The 22,175-nt window shown below is 52.0% G+C and overlaps 1 protein-coding gene across 1 annotated transcript; it reads right to left on the bottom strand.

Annotated features, from left to right (window-relative positions):
• Window positions 1–804: 804 nt before the first annotated feature.
• On the bottom strand, window positions 805–21,165 carry SEC14L2 (SEC14 like lipid binding 2). The gene is made up of 12 exons (XM_004481361.4): window positions 20,978–21,165; window positions 18,947–19,022; window positions 14,845–14,888; window positions 14,396–14,455; window positions 13,985–14,173; window positions 11,757–11,852; window positions 11,498–11,558; window positions 10,996–11,079; window positions 7,771–7,877; window positions 7,550–7,689; window positions 7,245–7,414; window positions 805–2,344 (listed from the first exon to the last, which is right to left on the bottom strand). Exons 1-12 carry the CDS (start codon window positions 21,029–21,031, stop codon window positions 2,214–2,216), a joined length of 1,212 nt encoding a protein of 403 aa, XP_004481418.1. The 5' UTR covers window positions 21,032–21,165; the 3' UTR covers window positions 805–2,213.
• Window positions 21,166–22,175: the final 1,010 nt, after the last annotated feature.

Raw genomic sequence — 22,175 nt, 5'->3', positions numbered from 1 at the left:
TGAAGTGATTACAGCAGGAGACCCTTCCCCTGCTGGACCTGTTTACCCATCTATCTAGGAATGGTGGAGTTGCCCTGGGTTGCATTTCACTGGAGCTGAAGTAGCCAAGGTTTACTGAACGCTTACTTTTGGCAGGCTGTCTTCTAAGGGCTTTGCACTTATTTCCTTGAATCTTTGCAACAACCCAAGACGGTAAACACCGGGTTGTTGTGTGGGAAGCAGATGGGGAAAAATGTAGATGACTGACTCCCTGCCGAGGGCCCCGTTTTCAGCCGCCGGGCGTCGCTGTCATTGTACGGTCTTGTAGGGCAGCTGGGGCAGCAGTGAACTCACCAGAAGCCTCCCCCGGCCCCTGCAAAACCTCAGTGCTGGAGCGGAATTAGGAGACGGTCCCTAACACCACGTGACCGCCGCTCTTCCACAACCCTCCCGTGCTCCGCTGAGCCCCCGGCAGACGAGGGGTAAGCTCGCCGGGTATTGCAGGGATCTGCTCCCACGAACCGCAGGTGCCTACCGTGAAGCCCCCACGGGGCGGGGCCTCCGCCCTCACCTTGAAGGTGGCGAAGAACACCCTCAGTGCCCTTAACAAAGATGGCGGAAGACAACCTACCGCTGGGCCAATCAGGAGGCAAGTTGGCCTTTAAGCCCCATGGGAAAGCACACGCGAGAGGAGAGCGGCGGGGAGATTTTGCGCATGCGCCTCGCCTATTGGAGGAAAGCTCTTGCTGGTCACCTGAGGCAGAAGTTTGGGCTCCTGACTGAGGAGCTGCGAGGAGTGAGGCGTTGGGCATTTAATTCCATTCCTTGAGCACTGAACGTTGCTTTATTCATTGGTTAATTTTCCTAACACAGCGTTGTAAACAAAGGCCGGACGTCCTCTTGAGGGGTCTGGCTGGGGCCTGCGAGTTCACGGCCCTCTCCAATCCGCGCCCCTCCTGCCTGTCCCCGGTGTGTAGCGTCCCGAGGCTGATCCAGGGCCTGAGAGAAAGAGCTTCCCACGCGGGCCCGAAGGCGCTTCCCCCTGTCCTGTGCAGCTCCTAAGCTGGCCTTTGTTCCCAGAATGACACGTGGGTTTGGGTTAAGTGCTTCAGTTCCCCACAGGTCGGTGCCCTCCAGTCCCCCCATCGCTGTGTGTCCCCACAGCTCGTCCCTGCTTGGAGTCACCGTGGACAGAGGGGCTGGGGACCTGCGAGGCTGCCTCTGGCAGCCCCCCGCCCCTGGCTCTGCAAGATGCCCGCCTGGCGTTTTCCTTCAGGCAGGAAGAACTCATTTGCCCCTGCCCTGCGCCTCCCAGAGCTGGGACTGCCAAGGCATTGCTCAGGTCAGTCAGGAAGCGGGTTGGCGGGCACCCGTGGGGATCACAGACTGGAAAATGCCCCCTCTATGTGCTGCTGGCTTCATCCCACTTGTCATTTCTGTCTGGGGTGCTCTACTGGAAGGCTACTTAGTGAGAGGCCGTAAGCATTGAAAAGTGGGGTGGGAGCCCCTGGACTCACTCCCACCCAGCCTCCCTGGCCCTTCATGTGGTTGTGATCCCGAGAGTAATTTCTCTTGTGCTTTGTTTGCATTGGAGGACAGCTGCTCTCCCAAGAAGCTCTGAGTCACTGACAATCACTAGTAATTAAGGAGGCAGCCAGTGGGACCCAGGAGATGCTGAGGTTCTCCGGGAGAGGGAGAGGATTCAGGCCAGCTCCTGAGGCCTCGGGAAAGCCAAAAGATACCCTGCCCTCAGTGATAGGAAGTTTGGAAGAACCTTTGACCCCCACCATAATTTTAGCACCTGGCTACCTTACTACTCCTCATTATGATTTAGATTTACAGGTTCATTTGGGATCAAGCTCTTCCCCTGCAGCCAGCTCCCCTGAAGTGTCAGGTTTCAGTCTCTTCCCTTTTTCTAGTTTCTTCCCTGCAGGCACCTCAAGGTACCTCCACCCCATCTTCACTGTCATCCAGTGATGGCACTGCTTACAGGACAGAGAGATCCTATCAAGGTGCCCAGCCCCCAGGGATTCCTTAGTTAATTTGAGAGGCAAGGAGACCCACCCCAGCCACTCCTACTCCCGGTTCCGAAATGAAAGCTCCTAGATCCAGCCTGAGGTCATTCCTTCAGCCCCGCTTCTTTGGGCCACAGGGAGCTGGGAAAATAACTGCTAATAAGGGTGGAAACTGACTGGGAGACGCTGAGGGGGCCAGGCCTGCTGTGGAAGGAGGCATTACATTGGAGTGACTGCCCCCAGCTGTTGCATCTTCTCTTCTGAGGCTTTGTCTGGCAGCAGGACCTCCACGGTGAAGCTGATCTTCTTGGCATGAATGAAGCTGTAGGTGTTGTCAAACCGCAGGACATCTGAGGGGAGGCAGAAAACCAGACATTCAGGCAGTTCTGACAAAGGGCTCAGGGACAGTGATTTAAATTGACTGAGCAGGGTAGTGTGTGTGTAGGTACTAGGAATGAAGGGTGCATAAACCATATTCCCTGACCTGAAACAGCCTGGCTGGGTTGACAAGATGTGAATGGAGAGGGAAAACACAAGACAAAACACATCAAGTGCCTAACGAGTAACAGTCACTTCGGTAGCAGCTTAGAATGAGTAGCAGCAGCAGTAAAAATGATAAAAACAGTAAGAATGGCTACTTAGGAGTCTCATCTCTGCCAGACTGGGTTGGTAAGCTGCATAATATTTCACTATTCCTCATAACAACTCTATGAATTGGGCATTACAGACAAGGAAAAAGAGGTCATGTGACCCCTGCATCACAGCGAGGAAGTGATGGAGCTAGAATTTCAGATTTGGAACCCCTGCTTTCCCCTCTGTTGTGTAGTTCCAGACTCAAAAGCCTGGCCCTGTGTGGTTTCTAACAAAGTACAATATGCAAACTGTTTGAACCAGGAATTTATCCCACAGAAAAATTAATGGACAAGAATGTTCATTGTAGCACTTTTTGTAAAAATAAAAGATTGGAAAAACTCAAATGTTCATAAAGGGAGAATCATTTAAGCAGATTATGTTGTACATCCATATGACGGGATACTATTTTGATGTAATAACAAAAAGGTTAGCTCTATAAGAAGTACTGAGAAACTGGCCATAAAATATCCTTAGTCCTAAAAGCAAGTTGCAGGACAGTTTATAAAATTGTTGTGTGTGTGTGTATGTGTATTTTTTACTTTGGCTACCTGATCTACCTACTCTCCAGAGTTTTCTTTGATACCACTGAGGTATTTGTACTAAAAGGAAAGTTTTCTTTCCTCCTATGATGAATTTTATAATTTCAAAATGCCTTCCTGAATGACAGATGTAATTCCTGTGATTGTATATAGGTGTGTACATGTCCTGTATACTGTGGAAACAGGCTGTGCTTTTCAAGGCATAGAAAATATTTGGTAGGATAATAAATAAGACCTGTCTGTAGCGGTTTCCTCTGGGAAGAGAAAATGGGCATGTAGTTGGCCAAGAAAGCTTGCCAAATCTTGGTGATAGAACAGACTACTTTTAATCTAACTCCATTTCTTTGAGAAATTGATCCATTTCAGTGAAGTATCCCTTCAAGCAATGGAGTGGAAAAACGAAAACACTAGTTCTTCCCCTTCCCTATCCTGGACTTCTCTCACTTAGGAAAAAAAAAGAAAAGCAAAACTCTGTATTTCCTCCCCTTTCCTCCCCTTGAATAAAAGGCGTAGTTTACACTGAGGGTAGACACGCCACCCACTCTTTCTTCACAGTATGAATTGAGTATTAGTCATCTATTTTCCCTCTGCACCAGAGGTCTTTCAGGAGCAACAGTCCCGAGAAAGGAGCCTCTAGAAAGACGGAAGCTTCCTTTCTGCCCTGGATGATGGGTCCTTAGCAACCAGAGTCAAGTATGCTGGAGAAGAGGTCATAGAGCAACTTGGACCAAGCATCAGGACTGAGTTGGCTCTGCCTTGGCTGATATTCTGCCCTCAGAAATAAGGAAAGGGCTGTTCTAAGGGACAGGCCCCAGGGAAACAGAGGCACTGCAGTACCAGAATCTGTATTGCTCATTTCAATACAAATCATGTACTCACAGATGCATAGAGCCCCCAGAGACCCTCCAGTCTAGCGTACCCTAACCTTTTTTGGGTTAAGCTCTTAGAGAATCTGATGACAGCCCACAATTTCAGATTCCCTGGAACCCATCATGGACCCTCTGGGTAGTTGTTCCCAGTGGTAGAGGGACCACTCTGAAGAGGGTGGAGAGGATGCGATATAATCTTGCCCTGTCATTTATGTATTGAAAAAACATTTTATTGTTAGCTTTTTATTTCTCTTATATTATAAATAGGACAATACATTATTTTTTCTGTAAATTATGTGTGTGGATGGGTTATATTACTATGAATTTCACTGCAGAATAGTATATGTGATATTAGAAGCTATTTGTTATAAAGGGGAGATGTGGTCTTTAGGATTTAGAACCACTGTTGTGGGGGGCAGTCTGTGGACTCCAGATTAAGATCTCCTGCTCTAGACCATTCCTCATTTTAAGGAGGAATCTAATTATTTAGAGACACTTGCTGAAAATACTCAGGTTAGTGGCTGAACTGGGCTCAGAACCCAGGCCCCTGTGTCCTGCAGAGGCTCTCTGCACCCTCAGCACTGCCTGGAGGTTCTGTTTAACCTTCATACAGTGCTTCTGGACTTCAGGACCACATGGTACACTCCTGGTAGACCAAGTCCAGGTCTCTCTCCTGAATTCTTTTCCCTGCCATATTAGAGTACTCTACACTCAGTAGGCCTTTCAGAAAATATTATTTGAGTAAAAAAGAGTAAATTCCATTCAGACTTCGCTTCTCTCCCTCCCTAAGTTAGTAGACTTGGACAAGGGCCAGAGAGCCCTGCTGTGGTCCCAGAGGCTGGCAAAGAGTTTTGGTTTCTCCACTATGTGATTATGTTCTACTTGGCAGGGGGCCACCTGATTCTCCCAGGGCATCGTCCCTCCCCAGGTAGGCTATAACCTAACACTGGATCCTCCCTGGGCTCTGTTCTAACCTGAGCCATGCCTCCAGACAATTAGCTGATCCCACCTCACTGTCTCTATACTTAGGAAGGGTGAATGGATGCCTAGCTCCTCTTGGAAATGGGCAATAAGATCCTAGGCAAGACGCTGCAAGCAGATCAACATAGCTGTTGGGAATGTATCTAGAGGAGACGGGCTTAAATAAATTCATCGTTTACAAATCTAAGCTTGATTAAGTTAAAAGGCTCATAATCCTTTCTCGGGCCATGCCTTCAGATACAGTCGAGGCCATAGAGAGGTAGTGGGCAGTGGTGGCAAATGGGCTAAGTTCTGTTACTGGCTTTGTGACCTTGGGGACATCTCTTCCCTAGCCTGAACTCCAGTTCCTTCTCTATCAGATCAAGAGATGGACCTGATAAGAGCCTATGGCCATGAGATCTTGGACCAGGACTGGAGGATTCTCTGGCATCTTTTGTCTTTTGGTCTTTTGGTATCTATGCAAGCTTCTTATAGGAGAGATGCCTTCTCTATTCCTCAGTTTCCCCAGCCATTAAAAAGAAATAAATTCAGGCTTATGTATACGAAGGGCTTTAATCTCTGTGGATGACAGGAATGGAGCTGGTGGATGCCTTATTTTTGCAGAAGCCCATAGTATATGCCTTCTTTCCCCAGGACCTGGCTGCTCACTAACAGAACACCCCCCTCCCCGGGGAGCCATACTGTTCCACAGAACAGCTGCGAGGAGGGGGCGGGAGAGACTGAAGGTTGCCTGGAATGTGGGCGAGGAGGCAGAATCTGTGTTTGGGGTGATGCACAGAGGTCCAGATATCTGTGGGGCTAGTTCAGACCGCCTGGTGACTCTGCCATGGAAACAGGGCACAGGGCTTCTGCCATCTCCCAGACTAACTTCGATGACTGTTCTCCCCCAGGTCTTGCCCTGATAATAATAATGGTGGCTACAATGTATTGAGTGCTTACTCCATGCCAAGCATTATGCTAAGTGCTGCAAAGATCTTATCACATGTAAAGATCATCACATCCTGTGAGACAGAAAATTCGATCTGCATTTTAGCAGGCAGGAAACTGAGGCTCACGGATGTTAAGTCGCTTGCCTAAGGCCATGCAGCTAGTGAGTGGTGAAGTCCAACTCAGGACTTACGATAAAGCCTGGTACTCATTGATTTTCCACCCAGCCCCCTGGCTCTGACAGAGGAAACTGAAAGTTTGATGAGGGGTTTTTGTGTATATGTTTTCTGCTAATAAAATAGTACATGGTCATTGTAAAATATATTTGTAGGAATAGTATAAAATATGAAAACCATCTACAAACTTCATACTGCTCTAGAGATAACCACTGTTAGAGTTAGCGTAGGTTCCCCAGAATTCTTTATAATGTACACTTTTTTTAAAACCAAATTGAGAGCATACCTTACATGCTTTTTTCATACTTTGTTTAACCTCTACCAGACATCTTACACGTCCATTAATTTTGTTTAGTGAGGACATATATGGGGTTCCATTGAATGGCTGGACCAAGCTTTATTTAAGAAGACCTCATTATAGCTATGTGATTTATTGCCATTTTCCCACACTGCTAGGAATATTCTCTATGTCTTTGTGTATTTGTGTAAATATTTTTGTAGGATACATTTCCAGAAGTAGAATTGCTGAGTCAAAGAGAATTTTAGTAGATATTGAAAATCTGATGAGGTTAAACATCTTTTCAGATGCCTATTTTCCATTCTTACTCCTGTTATATGAAGTGCCTGTTCACATCCTGTGCTGATGTTTTGGTCATCCAAAATATCCTAGGGTGAGTGCGGCTCAGAGGGGTCAAAGCTGGGCTTTTCAGCACTCTGCTCACCCTGTGGTCCTTAGACCCGCCCAGCCACTTCTGCCTCTCTGACCTCTGGGGAAGGAGCATCCCCCAAAAATTTCTGGCCACAGTCACAGACCCAGCTAGTCCTGGCCAGAGAGCAGGTGATCTAATCCCTGTGATCACAAAGGACTGTGACTGACCTCTACCTGGGAGCATCAGCTCAAAGTCCCATCCTGCTTCCTGCCATTAACCAGCGGGGTCACCAGGAACAAGCCATTTCACCCCCCAAGCCTTGGTTTCTTCATCTGTGCAAGGACAGAGTTCACCTGATAGAGCGTCGCTTCTGGTTCTGACAGTCTGAGATCCTAAATCCACGAAGGAAGAGGGACCTCACAGGCAGAAAGTTACGGCAGGGGCTCTAAGGCACTGCCAAGTCAGAGATACTTACAGATGCCAGGCTCGCTGCAGGTGAGCGTCCCATCTTCAGGCACCAAATGTGCGTTGTACCTCTGGCTGGCTAGCACCTCTGTCATCTCGCCCGCCCGCTGCCGCTCCCCCATCTTGGTCTTGAGGAAGATCCCAAAGCCGATGTCCGCCCCATCTGACATGAACTGCCACCTGCAGGGGACAGCCACGCTTTAAGACATGTATGCCCTCGCTGAGTTCCTGGCATAAGTGCTTCTCCTACCCCAGCCCACACCTGGTGTCTACAGGTGTGAGCCTCAGGTCTCCTGGAAGAGCCCAGGCCCCTACCTGAGGACACAGCCGGGAAAGAGGATCTCATACTCCATTTGGTGTGAGGAACCGCGGGCAATCTGCACACTGTGTTCATACTGCTGTTTCACCTGGTCTCGCACATAGTACTTCTTGGGGATGTCGCCCCCATAATTGATCTGAAGGCAGAGCATGGAGTAAGATGGAGTGTGGATTTGAACCAGGCGACCCTTTCATCTCCAGTCCCTGGTGGCCCATACCTTGGATTTGCACTTGGGATTTCCATCAGGGTCAGTCATTTTGCCCCCATACTCCACAGGCAGCTGGTCAGGGCTGATATGTTTCAGTAAAATCTCCTTCCAGTTTGCTGGAAGGGGAGGGAAGGAAGGAGAAAGACCTGTCACTACTAGGCAAATGTGCCCTGGCAATCCATGCAAAGAGGCAGCGAAAGTCCCCCTGTTCCCGGTAGCAGGAGGGATGTGATGCATACACAGTATTGCAGGAGGTTCAGTAGGAGCCATCCCCAGAGGACTGCCCTGCCCTGAACCAGGAATCAGGAGACCAGCTTTCCTGCCCTCATTGCCTCTGAGCAGCTGCGTGAGGCACATCACTTCAGCCTGAATCCAGTGTCAGAGGACAGCCCCTGTTCCTCCTGCCCTGCAGGATGTTGGTGGGAATGGAGTGAACCACGTACTTGAGAGGGCTTTGTAAACTGTAAAGTGCTCTATATGTATAATAAGCGTGTGTTATCACCCCTAGGAAGGTGATACAAACATTTGAGGGCATTCCATGCAGAGGGAACAGCATGTGCATGGGCAGGAGCGCCTGAGTCAACCTGACCTGTTCTGGGTAGGCCGAACTCCACGAGGACGGGACCCTGTGTGCCTTGTTCCCCACATTAGCCTGCACACCATAGTGCTTGGTCATGACATACTACTGAATGCATCATTACAGAAAGAGCCCTTAAATGGGTTCCCTTGGCTTTAACCCTAGCCTCAGTTTCACTGCTGCGTCTGTTGTTTTGGGGCTATTTAGCTGCCAGTGATTTGGCGCAGTGTTTTCTAACCCAGGCATTTCCTGACTAGGGGAAGCCAGTGCCGAGAACCACTTCTGCTAAATGAATACCAGCCAAGTACCATCTTTTGATACTGGAAACCTTTCCATGCTGCCTATATAAACTACATAATAGGCATCAGCTCCAGGCCATGGGGTACAACCCAGTGTCCTCTGCCTTGGTGCTAGCTGGAAACCCAGAGACTGCCATGGTTTCCAGTCCTCCAATTTTCTAGGGACCTAAGATCATGCAACTTCTGGGAACACAATGTCTTGTGACCATGGTGTGATTTAATCTCCAGGGCTCAGCTCCATTGGCCATCCCAGTGTGAATTCATTCCCTCCTATACCTTCTCAGCCTAAGGCAGGTTTGGTTGAAAGAATTTCAGGTGTGGGTGGGAGAACAGACTGAACCTCCTACACAGCTCTGCTGCCAGGAAACCAAACCGTCTCATGCACATGGTGGGTGGTAGCCCCAGAAAAACCAAAAATCATGAAAGCATTTTGCTTAGATTTTATATTTCTTCCAGCAGCCCAGCTGGAGAATTGGGATAAAGCCAGGAAGATTTTCCCCATCTTACAGAGAGAATAACTAAGGCAACAAGAAGTAGAACTTGTTGCCAGAGCTAGGACTAGAATCGAGAAGTCCTGTACTTTCTAGACTCTTCACTCTCCACTTCAGTTGTCTCTCCTAGCACACATTTTAAAAACTTCCACTTTTGAAGTATCATCTAGGCTAAGCACTAAAGCTCTGTTGACCACTCTCCCCTAGTCAGAATCCTTCAGACTGCCCATTACCTACCCCCCAGTTCAGGTCCTTAGGCAGGAACAAGCCTTCCATGAGGCCCGCCCCACTCTACCTCTCCAGCCTTTTCTCCCACCATGCCACTCCACGCCCCAGCCAAACAGAACTGCTGTCTGTCCCTGGCTGACTTGATTCCTGTGCGTCCTCCTTGCTGAGTTTTGGGTCACACATTCCCTTGTGCCCTGGCGTTCTACCCTCTTTCCTGCATATCCAGTCCCTGCCGACCTGCCTCTCTGCCAACCTCATTAATCACCATTTCTCAGTCTCCCTGGTGGGCTCCTCTTGCTCTGCCTGGTCGTGAGCTTGGATGTTCCCTGGGGTCCCATTGCCAGCCTCTGCTCTTCCATGGCCACTCTTATCCTCGCTCAAGGTTTTAGCTACTGCCTCTATCTGATGACTCCCAAATCTCCAGACTGGAGTTCTCTCTGAAGCTTCAGGCTCATTTGTTCCCAGCATCTCTATATCTCACAGACTCCTCACATTCAACTTGCAACTTACTCTTCCATTTGTATTCCCCCGTTGAACTAATGCATCACCATCTCTTCAGTCACTTACACCAAACACCAGGAAGTCAATCTAGATTCCTCTTTCTCCTGTACTTCCCACATCTAAATCCGTCCCCTCCTATCGCCTACTGCCTCGGCCTGGTTCGGGTTTGCAGCACCTCCTTGCATGGACCATGGCAATAGTCTGCAGGCTGGCACCTGTGGCTCTGAGAAGCTGTTCTTCACAGTCTTGCTGGCATGATGATATCTCTAATTAGAACTGATCGTGATACTCCCCTGCTCTGAACTCTTCTCTGGCTCCCAGTGGCCTGCAGTGGCGTGTCTCAACTTGTTAGCATGGCACCCTGGATTCCCTCTGCCTGGCTCCTTCTCCAGCCTCATCTCCTGCCATGCCTCACCCCTACCCCCTGAAAACCACGCCATGCAGTGTGAGGTCTTTGCTCGGTGCTGTTTGTTGCACCTAATCAGATTCCTGCCTTTCTTCAACTCATTGACTCTTGCTCCTTCTGCCTCACTCAGTGTAGGCATCACTCCTCCCCCGACGCGGTGACACGAGTGCCCTGCTCAGCACTCCCAGCGCTTTGTGGTGTCACCTCTTTTACCATGTCAGGCTGATAGCTGTCTGTTTCCCAAGAGACTGTCCTATTCATCCTTGTAGCCTCGGCTCCTGGTCCAGGGCCTGGCCCGCGTAGGTGCTTGTTAAATGAAGCCACATCTAGCCTCCCCCAGCTGAAAGCGTCTTCTGCTCCTCTGCCCTCCCCTGCTCTGCATCCTCTTCTCTAGGCCTTTCTAGTGTCTTTTCTAGTTGGTATCATAGCTTTCTCTCTGCAGGTCTTCTCTGTCTTATTACACTGTAAGCTCCCTAAGGCAAGGACTGGGGTTCCATTCATCTTTGAATCTATAATGATGAGCACAGTGCCTCATTCCAGAGTGCCTGAGAGAACGAGTTCTAATGAGAGCAAATGAGGGGGTCCTGGCTCCCCCAGCTTGCTGCCGGGGCTCAGTGCTGCCTGACCACCAGAGGCGCCTCCGCCCTGTTTGCTAGGGCCACACCTCCAAAGCCAGCCCCAGTTAGGGCCACAGACCGTCCTCTGGAGCTGAGAAGAGTCTGAGCCACTCACCTCCCAGGACCATGATCTTCTTCCGCGTGTCCTCACTCAGGAAGGGTTTGATGAGGTTATAGGCCACGGGAAACAGCTTGGGGGCTGGAATAGAGGTCAGGGGACGTGAGGCCAGGCGCAGTGCCCAGTCTGTCCCTAACAGTGTCCTCCAACACCCCCTTTTTCCAGCCCCCAGTGCCAGGGGCTAGTGCTGTGGAGCCCCAAGAGGCAGCCCAGGGTCCGAGGCCCCGCATGCCTCTTACCAGAGTGGCAGCTTCCCCATCTGTACAGTGGCCAGAGTCCAACTGTCACTATCCCACCAAGCCAGGTGGCTCAAAGGAGGTGATAAACGTTAAAAGCTTGGTGAGTTGTAAACTGTTCTGAAGATGTAAAGGTCCGACTTGCGAGCGTGTCCTTACACCACCCTCTCTTGTCTCATTCTATTTTACTCTTCTTAATCCACCCCAGGAATATTTTAACCCTCTTTCCCATTTTGCGTCATCCCTGGAAATTCCCAACTTACCTTTAACAATAAAAAGCCGCTTCAGTGTTTCAGGATAATTTTCCTCAAACATGCAGAGAAACTGCGGAAACAAAATCACCCTGATTCCAACAGGCTCAGCTCTCTGTGCAGCGAGGTGCCCTGCTTCCTCCAGGCTAGAGTCTGTTCTTACTGCTTCACCCAGCCCTCGGGGCATCCCAGCGAGGGGCCCAACTGCCCCCCCATCCTGCCACCTGGCCTCTGGGGGCCAAGCCCGCCTCCTCCCCCACCTGCCCCTCACCTCTCCGTAGGCCTCCACAGCAGGCTTCCAGAGATGCTTGAGGCCGAGCCCCTCGCAGTCGTAAACCATGGTGATGGTCTCCACCTTCCTCCCCACCTGCAGGGAACGGAGGAGCCAGCTGTCTCACCAGGCTGCTCCCCCGCACACGCCCACCCCCGGCTAGGACAAATGCTGACTGCTCCACGTGCCCAAAGAGCCGCTAGCTCCCGGCCCGGGCTGGACCCGGGGTCCTCCAAATGGAGATCACTACCCAAGGCCGCATCTGTGGCCCAGGCAAGCCACTCTTCCTGCCTGGGTCTCCGTACTCTCATCTAGTAAGCAACTGGCTGGCCCGAGATGACACCTGAGGCTCCTTCTGTTCTGCAGTCTGACCTGGCCTCCCGCTTTTCCCTGAACCAGTGTGCTCTGCCCGTACCACCTGTGTAGAGCTCAGCCGTGGGGCCTTGGGCGGCCTCATGTCTTAGATCCTCTCTGTCCACACCTAAGGCTTCTCTGCATCCCCAGCCGTGCACATAGTGGACTCTCAGTAAATGTCTGTGGATGACAGTGTTAATGTTGCAACATCCCCAGACCTATCACATCATCTCAGTGGGTCTTTACAACTGCTGAGAAGGACAGATCATGGTAGCTGCTCCCAGCTGCTCTTCAGTCTTTTTCTCAATCAAATGTCCTTATCTTTTTTTTTTTTTTTTGAGCACAGAGTTAGAAAAGCATTGAATCTGAGAGCATCTATACCAGTGGTACCCAAATACTTGTCCAAGGATAGGTTTGTCCATTACAAGATATTGCTAATCCCCCAGAGAAATAAGAAAAATCAAAGATAAGTGTAATGTAATTTTTACCAAGCTAAATTTATTCCATTCAAAGGATTGTCCTTTTTTCTGGGATTATGCCATTCCTATAGTCTTTGGTGTTATTTATAGCAATAAGAGATGGTAATTTTTTTTTAAGTCCTTCTTTGGCAAAATAAAAATTTGGTAACATTATATCCATCCCTAAAATTTTGAAATTTCCAGCAGTGGACACAAACAAACCATCAAGCAACCAAAATTTGTGAGATTTTGCTCATTGTCTTGAAGGTGGTATTATCAGCTATTTTAACCACTCTGCTATAGAGCTCAGAGGCCGAGCCTCAATGAGGCAACTTGCCAGTTTCCATAACTGGTAAATGCTTCCTAGAGGCCCATGTTTTGAGCGAAATCTGCAGTATTTGTGAAGCACTTTGCTCCAGCAGTACTTTGATAGCCTGTATTCCAGTCATTTTATTTCATTTATTTATTTTTTTTTTAAAGATTTATTTATTTATTTAATTTCCCCCCCCTCCCCTGGTTGTCTGTTCTTGGTGTCTATTTGCTGCGTCTTGTTTCTTTGTTCGCTTCCGTTGCCGTCAGCGGCACGGGAAGTGTGGGCGGCGCCATTCCTGGGCAGGCTGCTCTTTCTTTTCACGCTGGGCGGCTTTCCTCACAGGTGCACTCCTTGCGCGTGGGGCTCCCCTACGCGGGGGACACCCTTGTGTGGCAGGGCACTCCTTGCGCGCATCAGCACTGCGCATGGCCAGCTCCACACGGGTCAAGGAGGCCCGGGGTTTGAACCTCGGACCTCCCATATGGTAGACGGACGCCCTAACCACTGGGCCAAAGTCCGTTTCCCTCCAGTCATTTTAAATGACAAATTTCAGGGCAGAGTTGACGCAAAATTACCATTAGGTATTTTATTACCACGTGCATGAACAAATAGTCTGTTTTTTTAAATCACACTATCAATATGTGGTCAATTAAGGATTTCCCCACCAGCATTTCCCTGATGTTCCCAGAGTTCCTTCTGGGAGGGGGTGGGGGGGCGGGGATTAAAAACCTTAACGTGTGGGACGATTTAGCATTAAAAAGTTCTAACACCCTAAGCAAGTTATCATTTGTACACAGGGTTAGAAACTGGTCTCAATTTTTATTAAATTCTTACGATATACAATTAAAGAGTGCTTGCTTAGACTATTGTCAATACATAGGATTGCACCTTAGCCCACAGTACTTCAAGTTCATCATTTTAAATAAAGGCAAATTAAAGTAAAAAAAAAAAAAAACCTTTGAAATTTCACTGGTCTAGGAAATCCAGAAGTCTGGGCCAAAGCTTTGAGGCTGTGCTTATATCCCCACGTGACACCCCTGCTGCTTCTGCTTGAATGCCTCCACTGATGGTTGACTCATCCTCAACCCTGGTCGTCCACTCACCTTTGTGGTCTGGTTGACACACTCCCGCAGAAGCAACTCACAATCGCGCATCTTGGACCTGAGCAGATCCTGTTTGGTGGCTGAGAACAACAGCCCCTTGGCATCCAGGGGTCCAATGACATCGTACCAGACTGGGCAGCCATCCAGGTCATAACCACACATGCCCCCTGACAGATACTGTTGGATCACCTGGGCAAAGACAGAGGAGGCACCTGGTCAGCCGGCCCTGGGGCGTTCTTACCTTCCCTATATCGGAAGCCTACCCTGGGTCAGTCTCTCCCTCCACACTCCTCCCCACGCTCAGCCTTGGCAGACCTTTCCTCTGAGAGTCCCACGCCGATAGCCCCAGGACACATACTGTGGGTCTGGTAGGCCAAGAGTAGGGGTGGGAGCGGGATAATTTGTCCTCACCTCTGGAGGCTGCCAGCTAAGGATGTTGTCGATATCCTTTTGCTTTCGGAACTCCACATGCTGCAAACACAGAGAGACATGCAGTCAGGGATTAAAAAAAACAGTCGGGGTGGGGGGGTACCCCTTAATAGACATCAAGCAATCGGTGACAGCAGGAACAATCGGTGACAGCAGGTGGGTCATGGGAAGGCAATAGGTAGGAATGGAAAAGAAAGCACTACCCGTTTTTTTGCCAGCACACATAGTATTCTTGGCTGGCCCGGAACTATAAAAGCTCTCTATCCCAGAGCGATAAGGCAGTGGTGACCGGCTAATATTCAGATAGGTCACATAAGCCAAAGGCTGTGATTGGGGTGGGTGGGGTGAGCAAAAGAAGTCCCAGCAGGGTGTGGTTGTGAGGGGGAGGAATTGAGGCAACAGTGGGATGTGTGGAACCAAATGGATCTCACCTTCCGGAGCATGGCCTCCGACTTCTGCAGGTCAAAGCTTCTTGCTGGAATAGGGAAAGGTGGTCAGGGACAGGCCAGCAGACAGGACGTCCAAGGGCGGAGAGATGTCCCCATTGCTGGGCCAGCTCCTCTCAGGCATCTCCCCAGCTCACTCTCAAACCATCCCCCACACAGAAGCTAATACGCTGACCTTCAAAAGGGCTTGTGGAGAACCACAGCCTCCCAGCTCACGGGGAGAGCAGGACAAGGTTCGGGGCAGGTGGGGACAGCATTGCAACTAGAGGGTCAAAAGTTTTACCTTGGTGGATGTAATCAGGTAAAGGGTCTTATCTCCTTTCAGGGAAAGTGAACCCTGGACTCCCTTATCATTTGTCCCCCACCCCTCCCCCCATGGACAGAGCTTATCTCCTCCACCGTCTAACATCCAGTCCTGAGAACTTGGCCTACAGTTCAAAGATGAACATAGCTGCCGCAGACCGAGGTGGAGCTGCGAGAACATCCCAGTGGGGTAGAGGGGCCGAGCCTCCCAGTCGCTCTCGTCACGTGCTCCAGGGACCCATGCACTCATACTCTGAAGGGGCATTCAGGCCCTCTCCCAGGGTCCCTGCGGGGTTTCAGAATTAAAGTTCACTTGGGTCAAACCTTTATTTTATGCATGAAGGCTAACAAATGGTCCTGTCCAACCTTCAGCAAAGACCTCCCAGCCCCCCAAGGCCTCCAGCTCCCAGATAATCATTGCTACCAGTTACAGTCTGTACTCAGAATAGCACTGCTTCCTTAGCCATGTAGCAACCCTTCCTGTACTGGCAATTTCTGGGCTGACACCCGAGCCTTCCCTACTATCTCACTCCCCACCCTAGCATCCTTTAACCATTCCCCACAGCTTGGTGTCAGATCCATCCAAATAACTTCCTTTTGGATGCTTTCCAGTTTGCCAAGGCCCCCCTGAAAATGTGCGGTGTAGAGCTGAGCACAGCACCCAGGTGTTGTCCGCCCTTCTCCAATAAAGACAATGCACTTCCTTGGCACCAGTGTCACACATTTAACTCAGTTGAAGCTTATGGTCAACCGAAACCCTCAAATCCTTTTCACCTGTGCTGCTCCTAAGCCTCTATCCCATTTGTGGAGAGGTGGTTTTTCTGGGCCTTGTATGCACCCCTATCAAGTTTCATCTTGTTATAGTCAGCTTCATCTCATCTTTTAAAGACTTTTCAAGAGGCAGATTCTGGCCAGTTTTGCCATCTGTCCTATGAGCTGTCTCTCCCCAGCTCTGTGTCCCTGTGGATTTGATCTAGATCTGCTGACAGCCCTGGAAGTTTGGCCAGTCAGCCTGCCCTCTGGACTGTCCCTGGTCCCTTAATCAGTGCTTCCCGGGAGTGGCCGAGCACATTCCCTGGCTCTCCTGTGTGAAATCCAGTCCTCTCCCCATGGCCTAGAGAGTGCATCCAGAGACTCTGTCCACTCGCATGCGTGTCATCAGAGCTGGAAACACATTGGCAGAACTGGACAGCCTTTGCTATGGGGACGTTCTTCCTACCAGCACCCTTCACCTGCCATCGTGGCAGCATGGGGCAGGGTCAGAGCAATCTAATCTGCTGCACCCCGGCACCTCTACCTTCGCTATTTGACCTCAGACAAGATCCTGAGCATCTTTGCCAAAATCATCTAATGTGCTAGAAACACTTGCAAGATGCAAGGCAACATCCTCTCATGGTAGGGGACCTGGCTGGACTGTGAAAGGGGTTCTTCCATGGGAAGGACACCCCTAGGGAACAGAAGTGGTGGCGAACAGAAGTGGTGGAGTCCCATTCTCTGCCAGGGGCCAACATCCAGGGGCTTCTGTGAGGGCCCTCCCCAAGTTGCCACTTGCTCCAGCAGTACCCTACCTGGGGCCTCCCCATACCTCCTGAGTCAGGCCTCTCCCAGACACCTGTAGCCCTGGAAGGGGCCAGCTCCAGGTATGGTCTGCACAGGAAATCAACTTGGGGCACTGCAAGAGCTTGGGAGCAGCCATCCCAGGTGCTTTTTTGTCCACTTCCTAGTCTTGTAAAATGGAGAGACTTCAGACCTACTTTGCCTCCCTCACAGGGCTTCCAGGAAATGATGGAAGTAAAAAGCATTTGGAAACAGGATCATTTTGGTGGTATGTTTCCACCACCTCCTTGTTTTATCTTGCCACCTGGATCCTCCCTCCTGGGATGCCCAGAGCTCAGCCCCAGTTAGGGGGAGACTAGGGACTTGGTACCTGCTCTCCAGCCTGGCAGCCAGCAGAAAACTGAGCCTCACATGGATGAAAAGGGGAAAGAATGGAACCGCAAACTCACACCTAGGCTAGAAAAAGATATTCTGCAGCATGAAGCTTGCAAATGTTCCCTTTAGAATCAAAGGGAAAATGAGAAAAGGTTTCTGGAGGAAAAAAAAAAAAAGAAAGAAGAAAGAACAAAAACCCTAATTGAAATTCATAGTCGGTCTGAGCAGCCATAGACCAGGCCTGAGCTCCTGCCCAGGATATGTGAGGCCCAAGTAAAATGCAGAGGAGGTACTTCCTGTTTTAAGAGGCAGAGCTGCGCTTCAGCGGGCACTGTGGCTGACAGCGACCGGGTTGGCCTCGGCTTGTGGGGCCCTAGGTTTCTGCCCTCATTCTGCTTATTAACTGTGTGGCCCCAAGGCAAAACCTCCTCCCCTCTCAGAAACTCAGTTTTCTTATCTGGCAAATGAGGATGAAAGCACTCTCAAAATTCCCGTGAGGGGGAAGGTTGTGCCTGGTTAAGTGTACTTGGTGAAATGTCAAGCATCATGCAGGGAGGGGTTTTCACAGAACTGGGGCGTGGGGGTGCCCAGGAGACCAGCTGCCTGGGCTCAGGCCTGGCCTCTTCCTAGAGGAGACAGCTACATTGCTGTGCACGGGCTGTGAAGCCACATTTCTCCACCCCGCCAGCAGCTCTGAGGTTTGTTCAATCATCTTGCAGCTGGCCCTTTAAGGAGGCCACGCCGCGTTCCCACTCTCTCCGCCCACCCCCTTCTAGCTACTGCCCTTTAGCAAATGCTGGGCTGAAAATTTCCTCCAATTCTGGACCTGCTCCACTGCCATCCCCACGCTGGCCCTCCACCCTCCCTGGGTGGGTGGGTTCGCAGTTTTTTTGGGGGAAAAAGAACAAGTGGCATTTTTCAGAGGCACACCAGGCCCCCCACGCGGCTCGCCCGCTGCACCTGTGCTGTGGTGCTTGCTAGTCCCACCAGAGGTCTGGGCTCTCTTAAATTCCTGGGAAGAAAAAGAAAATGCATCTCCTCACCTGTCCCATGACTCCTAGGGTATGTATGTGTGTGTTTAAGTGGATGTGGGCATAAGTAAAGTGTCAGGCATGATTTATACTTCAATATGTGGGGCTACGATTCTACATCATAACTGCATCTCTGCTAATCTAGCAATGGGATTTTCTTTATTACTTTTATGCCTGGTAATAAAGTTGCTGTATGTATTATTTTTTAAGTGTCAGAAGAACCAGAGAGGGTGGCACATGGCTTGAATTACAGGAGAGGAGAAGAGGGTAAAGAACAGAAAGATTTCAGGGGTTTGGGGGCCAGGGTTGGGTTTGGCACTGGCTGTAACACCCCTAATGCCAGCAGAAACATATGTGTTTCATTACCACCACCAGAACTCTGTTGTGACACATCTTGCAGAGGGCAGGGCACCCCCTCTGCCATCCCAGCCCAGCTCAGAGGGGCCAGCTTCACCCAAAGGCCAGGACTGCTGGTTCTAAACTCAACTCTGCCTCCAGCTTCCCACATGCCTGGGGACTGTTTTGGCTTTTCCTCCACTCTTTTCCTCAAGTCCTGCAAGGAGTGGATTTATCAAGTGGCATGGGAAGAGCACTGAACTCAGGCCAGGATCTAGTCTCTCTGCCCGCAGCTTGCTCACTCTGTGGCTTGGGGTGAGTCACGTCACCCCTCAAAGCATACGGGAATTTAGTTAATTGCCCCTTCTGGCTCTAAAGGTTAACATTCCAGATTCTGATTGCCAGGAGCAGGGTTTCCAGAGGGTACCATTCTGTTACCCAGAACAAGCCCCTGCCCCAGCTTCCCGCAGTCCCTCTTTCCTCACCTCGGAGCCAGCGCAGGAGAAAGTAGTCGTCTGGATTCGGCAGGGTGGGCAGCACATCCTGGACATTCTCCCGAAACTGTGGGGAGACACAGCTGAGTGAGCGGCAGGCACAGGTCCCACCCTGAGCACCCTCTGCCCGGAACTCTGACTAGGGCCCCCCCCAGCATGATTCCACTCCACAGACACTGGCTGAACACTCGTGCTGCATGGGCACTTCGTTGGTCGGTGCCAGGTAACAGGGGAAGAGGTGGGAAGGGAGTAAGACATTGCCCCTGCCTCGCTGCACACACTCGCACACTCTGGTCTAGTGGGGAGGCAGACATAGTCGCAACTAACTGTGCTAGCAGGCACAGTAAAAGTCTGTTCACCAAGCCTGCGCTGTGTGCCCAGCACTGATCTTGGCATAGTATCTTTTGCACTCCTCACTCAGAATCCCTAGAGATATTACTGTCCCCATTTAACAGGTGAAGGAATTAAAGCTCAGAGAAGTTAAGTAATATGCCCAAGGTCAAACAGCTAGTAATTAGCAGAGCTGGGATGCAAACTCAGGCCTGACCGAGTCCAGAGCACACAAGTCTTTTTGCAGAGATCAGAATTCTGCCCCTTAGTGAAGGAATGGGGATCAGTATGCTGGGGTGGGGTGGGGTGGGAGAGGGAAGGAATAGGTGGGCTCATATGGCTTCACATAAAACGTGACATTTGAGCTGGCCTTGAAGGACTTCAGAGGCGGCAGCAGGTGGAGGAGGGCACTCCAGGAATGGGGATCGGTATGCTGATCCCCACTGTATCTTGCCGGGTTCAGTATGCTGAACCCGGCAAGGTACAAATATTTGGGAAGCATCAAATGTTCAGGGGTTGGACAGTGACCCCATGGCATGACCACACCACCCTCCACACCTTTCACTGCTCGGGAGCCAGCAGGCCCCCCACTCTCCCGCTCCTAGCCACTCACCTTCCTCTGGTCACTGACACACAGGGCAGTCCCAGAGGGGACCAATGAGGACTGGCCACCTCTGCCCCTCACCTTGGCCGGCCAGGGATTGAGGTCACCCACTCTCCAAACAGCTCCCAGCCAGCCAGGGGAAGTGTTCATCCATGGCCCACGCATGAAGCTACCCTCACTAAGGACCCGCCCCCACCCCCCCAGCCCCTGGTTTCCAGTCTAATCGCTACCTAATCCCTTCTCCTGCAGGACAGCAGTAAAATCTGAAGCCTCCCTGGGATGGGGGGGGCAGCCTGGGACAAAGCCTGCATAGTGCCCATGGAGTCTGGGCCCTCCTGCCAGAGTAGGCACTCTCCACCCCCCACCCCCCACCCCACCCCTCACCCCCGCCTCCCCAAGGGAAACGGCCCAGCTGTGGAGCCTGCTGTGGAGCCGGTGGGCTGGACCCACCGGGCTCTGGTCCCAGAGGGGACAGGCGAGGAGATTCTGTTGGGGAAGGGGCCGTCCCTCTTGCTGTCCCCCTCCTCTGCTGGGGCCTCCTGAGGAGCATCAGCCCCAAGGACCCGGCCAGGGAGAGGCCTGACCCCAGTGAGTCACCAGTCGAATCCTAGACTTCCTCATCCAGTCCAACCTCCTCGTTTCATCAAGGCACAAGCAGAGCCAGAGAAGGACAGGGGTTTGCCCAAGGTCGCACAGCGTCTTGGTGCGGGAGGAGCTGCCAGGGCCCTTTCCACCCCCCACCCCGGGGCCCTGCAAGAAGGAAAACCTCCCGGAAGTGGGAGGAAACCTGGGGCCATCCCCCTGCCCCCAGGGCCCAGCTGCCAGTCCCGAGAATGAATGTCGCCTTTGTGCCCTCGGCTGCCTCAGGGCTTCCAGGCAACCACTTCTTCCCAGGTGGCGCCGCCGGCGCTCGCTCGCGGCGGGGTCGGGGGCGGCGAAACTTGCCGGGGCCGGGGCGGCGGGAGGGAGGGGGCGTCCCGGGGGCGCGGGCGGCGGGGGGCGCCGGCTGCCCACCCGCCCCGCGGGCCCAGCCCCGGCCGCAGCCCCTGCCCATCGCCCCCGGGGCCCGGGCCCGCCGCGGGGCTCACCTTGGCCAGCGCCTCCTTCTGTTTGGGGCTCAGGTCGCCGACCCTGCCGCTCATCGCGCTCGGGCTCGGGCCGCGGCGGTTGCGGCAGCCGATGGGGACTCGTTGGCCGCCGCCCGAGAAAGTCCCAGCCTCCGGCCGGGCCGCGGGCTGCCGGCGAAGCCCCGCCTCTTAAAGGCTCCGGGGGCGGGGCCAGGCGGGGGCGGGGCCAGGCGGGGGCGGGGCCAGGCGGGGGCGGGGCCAAGCCCCACCCCTGCCAGGAGGGAGGTCGAGGCAGGTCGAGGCCGGCGGGCAGGAGCGGGAACGCTGGGTGCCGGTCCCAAATTTACCCTTAGCTCACTGTCGTGACCTTAGGTCTTTGGACCTCAGATTCCCCATTGGAACCGTCAGGAGACTGGACTAGGTGCTAAGGTCGGCCCCCAATAATGCTACTCAGTACCCAAACTGTGGCACTGTGGCCTTTCCCCTCCCGGGCCCCTGCCCTTCTCCTGTCCTGGTTTACAACCACCGCTGCCACCGGTTTGGTGGCTTTCAGCGTTGACAGCGGGCGAGCCGGGCAGAGAAGAGGTCCCTGCTGAGGAGACAAGAAACCGTGCAAACCCCTGGCTCCCCACCCAGGACCCCATCCTCTGCTTCTGACCTTCCTCACTCAGCGCTGCTCCTAAAGTGCTCGCATCCTCAGCTGGCGTGGAGGGGTGGTTCCTCTCCCTGGGAATCGGAAGACCTGGGTTTGAATCCCAGGTCCTCCACTTCTTTCCGTGAAATTTCAGCAAGCAACTTCACCTCTCTGAATCCCTGCCCCCGCATCCCCTAAAAAGGGGATGGAGTGAGTTAATGTACACAGTTCGCTTAGAGCACGGAGTTAGCCTCCTGTAACCACTTCCCAGGCCACCCTGCAGCCTCCCTTTGCTGCCTGCCTTGCGGAGCTTGGGCCTCTGGGTGGGGATGGAGAGTGGACTTTGAGGAAGCCACAGTGAAAGTGAAGGCCCAGTGAAAACAGGCCTTGGGCCTCTGGGTGGGGATGGAGAGTGGACTTTGAGGAAGCCACAGTGAAAGTGAAGGCCCAGTGAAAACAGGCCTGCCATCGGCTTATCTGCTCCCCAGGCTCAGGTCGCTGTAGCTGTAAGTCTGACCCGTGGAGCAGATACTCCCTCAGTATCCGGCAGCCTCCAACACACCCAGGTCACTGTCCCTTCTCCCT

The sequence above is a fragment of the Dasypus novemcinctus genome, chromosome 19, assembly GCF_030445035.2.
Source record: "Dasypus novemcinctus isolate mDasNov1 chromosome 19, mDasNov1.1.hap2, whole genome shotgun sequence".
NCBI classification, from domain to species: domain Eukaryota; kingdom Metazoa; phylum Chordata; class Mammalia; order Cingulata; family Dasypodidae; genus Dasypus; species Dasypus novemcinctus.
The sequence above is the reverse complement of the archived record's forward strand: the minus strand, read 5'-3'. Positions and strand labels throughout refer to the sequence as shown.

What these genes read in the sequence shown, in the direction of transcription:
- SEC14L2 (XM_004481361.4), bottom strand. Translation starts at nt 21,031, where the DNA reads ATGAGCGGCAGGGTCGGCGACCTGAGCCCCAAACAGAAGGAGGCGCTG. An exon ending in GCGGCTTTTTATTGTTAAAG is followed by an intron (nt 11,080 to 11,497) that starts GTAAGTTGGGAA and finishes CCTCTATTCCAG; the next exon opens with CCCCCAAGCTGTTTCCCGTG. An exon ending in CTGCAGCGAGCCTGGCATCT is followed by an intron (nt 2,345 to 7,244) that starts GTAAGTATCTCT and finishes GCCTCCCCTCAG; the next exon opens with ATGTCCTGCGGTTTGACAAC.